The 8,797-nt window shown below is 39.6% G+C and overlaps 1 protein-coding gene across 10 annotated transcripts in view; it reads right to left on the bottom strand.

Moving 5' to 3' along the window:
* LOC102979137 (cytochrome P450 3A29-like) overlaps positions 1–8,797 on the bottom strand; it is an 86,610-nt gene that overhangs the window by 25,152 nt on the left and 52,661 nt on the right. For all 10 annotated transcript variants that reach the window (XR_008619091.1, XM_055089850.1, XM_055089845.1 and 7 more), the window contains 4 exons: positions 7,705–7,818; positions 7,355–7,443; positions 5,889–6,037; positions 990–1,117 (listed from right to left, as the gene is read on the bottom strand). Coding sequence is in view for 9 of the 10 variants with exons in the window: in XM_055089850.1 (XP_054945825.1) it covers positions 990–1,117; positions 5,889–6,037; positions 7,355–7,443; positions 7,705–7,818 (480 nt within the window). In the remaining variant the exon portion in view is untranslated. The remainder of the gene's footprint in view (positions 1–989; positions 1,118–5,888; positions 6,038–7,354; positions 7,444–7,704; positions 7,819–8,797) is intronic.

Consider the following 8,797-nt stretch of genomic DNA (forward strand, 5'->3'; position numbering starts at 1 on the left):
ATCTTTGCCTCCATTCTTTTTCCAAGGTCCTGGATCATCGTCACTATCATTATTCTGAATTCTTTTTCTCGAAGGTTGCCTATCTCCACTTCTTTTAGTTGTTTTTCTGGGGTTTTATCTTGTTCCTTCATCTGGTACACAGCGCTCTGCCTCTTCATCTTGTCTATCTTTTTGTGAATGTAGTTTTTGTTCCACAGGCTGCAAGATTGTTGTTCTTCTTGCTTCTGCTGTCTGCCCTCTGGTCGATGAGGCTGTCTAAGAGGCTTGTCTCCAACTTTAATTCTTAATGAATGACCACATAAATTAATCCCCTGATATTTGCAGAGTTCATCGGCAGCTTTACTAGAAGCATCTTCAAGCCCCTCACCCTTCCGGGATGCTACACATTCTTCAGTGACATCCTGAGTACCCAGCCCTGTCCCGACCTGCAGCCATACTTGTGCTGGCCTTCAGCCCTCATGAAGGCAAAGCTGGGTTAACCCACTTGTGGCTTCATTGGCCAGAGAAGACTGCTGCCCACTCCAACTATGAGTGGGCTCAACTTTTAAAATGACTACACTGCATCAGGTGCCTGACAGGGCCTTCCATTGGACAACCTGTGAAATAGGAAGCTTGGAACTGAAGTGATTCTTTGCCAAGCTAATATTTGGCGAAATACCAGTGAAATCATTTTTAATCAGTAACTTTTATCCCTTAACCATTTATTGAAAAAAAGTGGTAAACTCCTTATCTCAATAATATTTATGCAGTGACATGTTAATTGGCATGCCTATTATTATATTTCAATATTGCTCTCTGGCTCATACTCTTATTTCCTTCCCCAATTCCCTCCTTATTCATTCCCCCCAAATTTTAGAGCCCTCCTATTCTAAACTCTATAGTTTTCTACCTACCTTTAAAAAATGTAGAGATATGCATAAGAAATACGTGTACAGCTCAATAAATTATCAAAAAGTGAACCCCCTCATGTAACCACCACCAGACTTTACCGTTTGTTTATCTTTGAGGCGACTCTCTTTCATCCTTTTTACAGACTTTGCTAAAAAATTCACAGAACTTCTTGGAATCAGAGTAATATTTAATACTTCAAAGATTGGGGTGAGGAATGGAAACAATACTGTAGGGAAAACGATAAAAGGAAGCACAGTGAAAATGCAAAGTTTACTTGGAGCAATCATAATTTGCTCTACCAATCAAAAAAGTAAAACCACCAGGATACTCGATCATGACCCATTGCCTCTACGACCTTTGCTCAGACTTCGAAGCCAATGACTGAGCAAGGCCAAGTCCACATATAGGGGCCATCACTACAGCAGTGAGATCAGTGGCCCCTCCTGCATCTTTGGATTGACCAAAGGAACTGGATTACATTCTGGGACCTCATGGCCTTTAATTCTTGGACTAGCATCTCTTTGGATAAACCAGACTGTAATCTGTTACTTCAATTAATTGTGCAGTTTAAAAAATAATAGTCATGGGCTTCCCTGGTGGTGCAGTGGTTGGGAGTCCGCTTGCCGATGCAGGGGACGTGGGTTCATGCCCCGGTCCGGGAGGATCCCACATGCCGCGGAGCGGCTGGGCCCGTGAGCCATGGCCGCTGAGCCTGTGCGTCTGGAGCCTGTGCTCCGCAGCAGGAGAGGCCACAACAGTGAGAGGCCCGCGTACCGCAAAAAAAATAAAAATAATAATAATAATAATAGTCATGATAGAAATAATACGGTGCGTGTCTTTCCACCACAATGGAATGTAATTAGAAATCAGTAACAGAAAGAAAATTGGGCAACACACAAATATGTGGAAATTAAATAACACACACTTAAATAAATTTGGCTTTCCAAATAAAGTCACTATACCTTGCTTCAATCAGTCAATCAATCAATCAATCAATCAAACCAGCACAAGTAAAGAAAGCTACAGACCAACATACTTTATACCATGGGTGCACAAATCCTCAACAGAATACTAGCAAACTGAATCTAGCAACATATAAAAAGTGATACACACCATAACCAAGTGGGGTTTATCCCAGGAATACAAAGTGTTATAATAAACCATGTCAAAGGACCACATGATCATCTAATAGATGCATAAAAGCATGTGACAAAACCCAACACTCTCTTGTGATAAAAATACTCAACAAACAGGAACAGAAGGGAATTTCCTCAACTTGAGAAAAGGCATCTACAAAAAACTAAGCTAACACTATACTTAATAATGAAAGACTGCATGCTTCCCCTAAGCTTAAACTTTCCCTAAGTTTAAGAACAAGACTAGAGGGCTTCCCTGGTGGCGCAGTGGTTGAGAGTCAGCCTGCCAATGCAGGGGACACGGGTTCATGCCCCGGTCCGGGAAGATGCCACATGCCGCGGAGCGGCTAGGCCCATGAGCCATGGCCGCTGGGCCTGTGCGTCCGGAGCCTGTGCCCCGCAACGGGAGAGGCGACAATAGTGAGAGGCCCGCGTACCACACACACAAAAAAAGAACAAGGCTAGGAAAATCATAAAGACAGAAAGTAGGCTAGTGGTTACCAGGGGCTGGGGGCAAGGAATAACAGGGAGTTATTGTTTAATGGGTATAGAGCTTCAGTTTCACAAGATGAAAACAGTTATGGGGATAGACAGAGGTGACTTTTACACAACGATGTGAACATATTTAATACTGCTGAACTGCACACTTAAAAAATGGTTAAGATGGAAAAAAATTGTTTATCGTGAAATATATCAAATACAAAGTGTAAATAAAATACATATGTATAATTTAAAGAAGAAAAAATTGAACAAGACTAGGAAGCCTCTCTCATCACTTCCACTCCACATTGTACTAAAGGTTCTAGCCAGGGTAATTAGGCAACAAAAGGAAATAAAATGCATCCGTATAGAAAATGAAGTAAAACTCCTCTACCATCAGATAACATGATCTTGTATATAAAAAATCCTAAATAATCCACTAACATCCTATTAGAACTAATACACAGTTTCAACAGGGTTTCGGGAAACAAGGTCAATATACAAAATCAATTCTATTTCTATACACTGTAATAAATAACCCAAAAGTGAAATTAAGAAAATAACTCTATTTATAATAACATAAAAAAAGAATATTTAGGAATAGGTTAACAAAAGAAGTGCAAAACATCTACCCTGAAAACTGCAATACTGTTGAAATAAATAAAATCTAAGTAAATGAAAAACATCCCATGTACATGTATAAGAATACTAAACATTGTCAAGACAGCAACTCTACAGATTTAACGCATTCCCTATCAGAATTCTGGCTAGCTTCTTTGTAGAAACTGAAAAGCTGAATTTAAAATTCATATGCAATTGCCAGGGGCACAGAAGAGCCAAAACAATCTCGAAAAAGAAAAACGAATAAAGTTGTAGGACTCGTACTGCTGATTTCAAAACTTATCATAAATCTATAATAATCAAGGCAATGTCATACTGGCATTAAGAATGGACATATAGATAGATAGAATAAAATTTAGACTCTGGAAATAAATCCACTTGTCTATGGTAAACTGAATGTTGAGAAGGGTTACAAGACCATTCAATGGAGACAAAATAGTCTTTAATAAAAGGTTCTAGGATAACCGGATAGCTACATGCAAAAGAATGAAATAGACCCTTACCTTACACCATATACAAAAATAAACTCAAAATAAATCAAAGACCTAAACATATGAGCTAAAAATATACAACTCTTAGAAGAAAACCAATGGGTAGATCTTCATGACCTCAGATTTGGCAATGGATTCTTAGACATGACACCAAAAGCACAGGGAAAAAAAGGAAAATAAAGAATTTGTGCATGATGAAAATAAAAAATTTTGCACTTTAAAGCAAACTATCAAGAAAGTGAAGAGACACCTACAGAAAGGAAAAAAAAAAACTTTCCAAATCATGTCTGATAAGGGACTCTTACCTAGAATATATAAAGAACACTTACAACTCAACAACAGAAGTACTGAATATAATCCAACTATAAATGGGCAAAATATTTGAATAGACATTTATCTTAAAAAGATTGTGGGGAAACAGTTTGGCAGTTACTTATAAGTTAAACACAGTTACTATATAACTCAGCAATTTCGCCTCTGACTACATACCCAAAGAATTGAAAACAGGTATTTAAACGAAAACTTGTACATGAATGGGCATAGCAGCACTGTTCATAATAGCCGAAAGCTGGAAATGACCCAAGTGTCTGTCAACTGATGAATGGATAAACAAAATGCAGAATGTCCATATAATGGGATATTATTTGGCCATACAAAGAAATGAAGTACTGATATATGCTACAATTTAGTTACCCTTGAAAACATCATGATAAGTGAAAGAAGCCAGCCACAAAAGCCCACATATATGATTCCATCTATACAAAGTGTCCAGAATAAGCAAATCTATAGAGGTAGGAAGTAGATTAGTGGTTGCTTAGGGCTAAGAGGAGTGAGAGGTTATAGTTATCAGGTACAAGGCTTGTGAGTTGACAAAAATGTGCAACAATTGACTGTAGTGATGGTTGCACATATCTTTGAATGTACTAAAACCCTTTTTTTTTCAACTTTACTGAGTTATAGTTGAGATACAGTACTGTATTAGTTTGGGTACAGCATAATGACTTAACATACGTATATTGTGAAATTAACCCCATAAGTTTAGTTAACATTCCTCACCTTATATAGTTACAAAAAAATATCTTCCCTTGTGATGAGAACTTTTACGATCTACTTTCTTAGTAATGTACAAACATATCATACAGCAGTGTTAACTATACTCACACTGTACATTATACTTCCAGTACTTTTTATGTTACAACTGAATATTTATACCTTTTGACCACTTTTATCCAATTCTCCCACCACTCAACCCACACCTCTGGTAACCAAAAATCTGATCTTGTTTTTCTATGAGTTTGGTTTTCTTCTTTTTTTTTTTTTTTAGTTTAGTTTTTTTTTATTCTACATATAAGTATTTGCCTTTCTCTGTTTGACTTATTTCACTTAACGTAATACCCTCTAGGTCCTTCGACTTTGTTGCAAATGGCAGGATTTTCTTCCTCTTCTGGGTGAATAATATTCAATTGTGTGTGTGTGTGTGTGTGTGTGTGTGTGTGTGTATGTGTATATATATATATATATATACACACATATGGAGACTGAAGTCCTAGAAGAACCTGGCTTTCTCATATATATATGTATATATTCATATATATACACATATATATATGTGTTTGTATATGTACACACACACACATACAATATCCAGTTGTGTATACTGAATGTTGCATATATTTTGCCTGTCCATTTCATCTGCTGATGGATAGGTAGGATGTAAAAACCAAGGAATTATACATTTTACAGTGGTGCATTATATGGCATGTGAATTGTATCTCAATAAAGCTATTATTTTAAAAAGAAAGACAGGGCTTCCCTGGTGGCACAGTGGTTAAGAATCCACCTACCAATGCAGGGGACATGGGTTCGAGCCCTGGTCCGGGAAGATTCCACATACTGCGGAGCAACTAATCTCGTGCGCCACAACTACTGAGCCCACGAGCCACAACTACTGAGCCCGTGTGCTACAACTACTGAAGCCCACACGCCTAGAGCCCGTGCTCCACAATAAGAGAAGCCACCTCAATGAGAAGCCAGCGCACCGGAACAAAGAGTAGCCCCCTCTTGCCACAACCAGAGAAAGCCTGCGTGCAGCAACGAAGGCCCAATACAGCCAAAAATAAATAAATAAAAACAAAAATAGTTTAAAATAGCTTTAAAAATAGTTTACCAAAAGAAAGATAAAGGAAGAAAGGTGGAGAGGGAGGCAAGGAGGGAGGGAAGGAGGGATGGAAGAAGGAATAAAGAAAAAGGAATAAAGTAGTCCACATACTTATTGAGAAAGCTAATGCAGAGAGGAGATTAAATTTTAAGATCTTCTTGCTATTTTCCACAAAGGGATCTTGTGGGTTGTTGAGGGAATCAATGTTCACTCCAAATGCTGTGCCAGTAATCACATCCATGCTGTAGGCCCCAAAGAAGCTGAGTAGAGAAAGATATGAACAACTAAAATCAACACCTCTTTACTCTCCTTACCCAACACATATAACAAGAAGTGCATGTAAAATCAGATGCCCAGACAAGACAGGTAAAGAGCCACACTCTTTCAGAACCATGCTGGACCATGGAGGAGTCTATGCTACTATCACTCACTCATGAGGTGTGCCTGAGGTGCCAGTGATGCAGCTGGCCCTGTGCCAGGAGGGATGGGGACACTAAGGCAAGTCAGACATCCCCCCACAAACTCAAGGCGCTCAGTCATAGAGGGATAGACACCCATAATCAGACAAAGTACAGTAGTGTGTTTTGACTACAGGCAATAATAAGTGTATAAGGACTGTGTCTGAGCTGAACCAAGGATTTTATATGGGGGAGTCAGGAAGGGGGACGTTGATCTGGGTCTTGCCTCACCATAGAACGTGCGCTCAGAGCTGATTCCTCTTCAGTGAATTACAGACCAGCAACACCCTGTTCTGAGTTGCCAGGAACATCATCCCTCACTGTCTTACACCCCTGCTAAGGATCCTGAAAGACCCACACTTCCTCAACTCCAGTGGTCTGTGGTTGCCCTGAGGGTAGACTCATTTCTGTGAAATGTAAGAACTAAAAGTATTTCTAGTTAAAAAAATAATAAATTACTCCAAATTTGACTTAGGGAGTCCCATAGCTAAGTGATCTTCTGTCCTCAGTTTCCCCGGGACATTCTCAGTTTATACCTGTTGTTACAGCAGAATTAAAAAAAAAAAAATCTCAGTTTAGACAACAAATGCTGTGATCACTCTACCCATAGCCTGTACAGGGCCTTCTCTCTTTTGAGGCTGAAGGAAGAACAAATGGTGGTTAAGAATTAATATTTAGCATTTTCCTCAGGAAAACTGTGAAGAGATTTAAGTTGTTTCAAGTTCCATACTGTAACATTCCTGCCCAGTGCACTGCCTGCCAGTATGTATGAAGAGCCTTCCCCACCTCTGCTCCACACCCTCTACACTCAATACCGTGCACAACAATGTTTCTCCTTTCTAAACTATGTGTTTTTGTCTTCCAGAATGTCCAAAGTGACAGTTAAGCAGATAAGTTCATCCTGCCTCATGTACACAGGAGAAGACCCTTTCTCTCCCGGCTGCCCTACTTTCTTTGGCGAGCCACCACTCATTCTGAGGTGGCCCATTGGAGTGGTACCACCACACACTTACTTCTGTCTGGTCACTACAGTAACTCAGCAGTGGGAATCTGGCTCCATGGCAGGCAGCTGGAGGGTCTCAATGGAGCTCAGGTACCAGCAGCTTCACCCCTACTTACTCTTTCATGTTGATGGGCTTGCCTTTCTCTGCTTCCTTCTTCAGGTTCCTCACCAACACATCTCCAATCTGGCTAATGATGGGGAACATCTAGACACAAAGTACAACATCACCTGAAGTTAAATGCAGACTCAAGTCCTAGAAGGACCTGGCTTTCCCAAGCATGCAGCAGTAAGTGGCATTTTATAAGGAATCTTAAAATGTCTCTTCTAGGATGTAAAGACAAAAGACCATCATTAGAAAACTCAAATTCAGCAGACTTCTCTTTGGAAAGGGACCATGATCTTATTTTCTACCTGTCCCTAGAGTCATTCCTTAAGTTTCTAACTGAAAGTCCTCTTCTTTTCTTACCTCCTTGAGTTTTCCGCTGGTGAAGGCTGGAGACAGCAACGTTCGTATTTTCTTCCATTGTTCATCCTCAGACAGAGAGATGGCATTTTTCAAAATTCCCACTGGACCAAAGGACTAGAGTCAAAAGCAAAACACAAAGTCTTATTGGCACTGTCCCAAGGTGATTGACCAGATCTGGGAGCCCATTCTTGAAGCTCCAAAGAAATAGCTACCTGGAGAGGGCAGACAGCAGAAGCAAGAAGAACTACAGTCCTGCAGCCTGTGGAACAAAAACTACATTCACAGAAAGACAGACAAGATGAAAAGGCAGAGGGCTGTGTACCAGGTGAAGGAACAAGATAAAACCCCAGAAAAACAACTAAAAGAAGTGGAGATAGGCAACCTTCGAGAAAAAGAATTCAGAATAATGATAGTGAAGATGATCCAGGACCTCAGGGAAAAAATGGAGGTAAAGATCGAGAAGATGCAAGAAATGTTTAACAAAGACCTAGAAGAATTAAAGATCAAACAAACAGAGATGAACAATACAATAACTGAAATAAAAAGTACACTAGAAGGAATCAATAGCAGAATAACTAGGGCAGAAGAACGGATAAGTGACCTGGAAGACAGAATGGTGGAATTCACTGCTGTGGAATAGAATAAAGAAAAAAGAATGAAAAGAAATGAAGACAGTCTAAGAGACCTCTGGGACAACATTAAATGCAATAACATCCGCATTATAGGGGTCCCAGAAGGAGAAGAGAGAGAGAAAGGACCCAAGAATATATTTGAAGAGATTATAAGTCAAAAACTTCCCTAATATGGGAAAGGAAACAGCCACCCAAGTCCAGGAACTGCAGAGAGTCCCATACAGGATAAACCCAAGGAGAAACATGCTCAGACACATAGTAATCAAACGGGCAAAAATTAAAGACAAAGAAAAATTATTGAAAGCAGTAAGGGAAAAACGACAAATAACATACAAGGGAACTCCCATAAGGTTAACAGCTGATTTCACAGCAGAAACTCTACAAGCCAGAAGGGAGTGGCATGATAAAGTGATGAAAGGGAAGAACATACAACCAAGATTACTCTACCCGGCAAGGATCTC

The sequence above is a fragment of the Physeter macrocephalus genome, chromosome 14 (assembly GCF_002837175.3).
Source record: "Physeter macrocephalus isolate SW-GA chromosome 14, ASM283717v5, whole genome shotgun sequence".
Classification (NCBI taxonomy): domain Eukaryota; kingdom Metazoa; phylum Chordata; class Mammalia; order Artiodactyla; family Physeteridae; genus Physeter; species Physeter macrocephalus.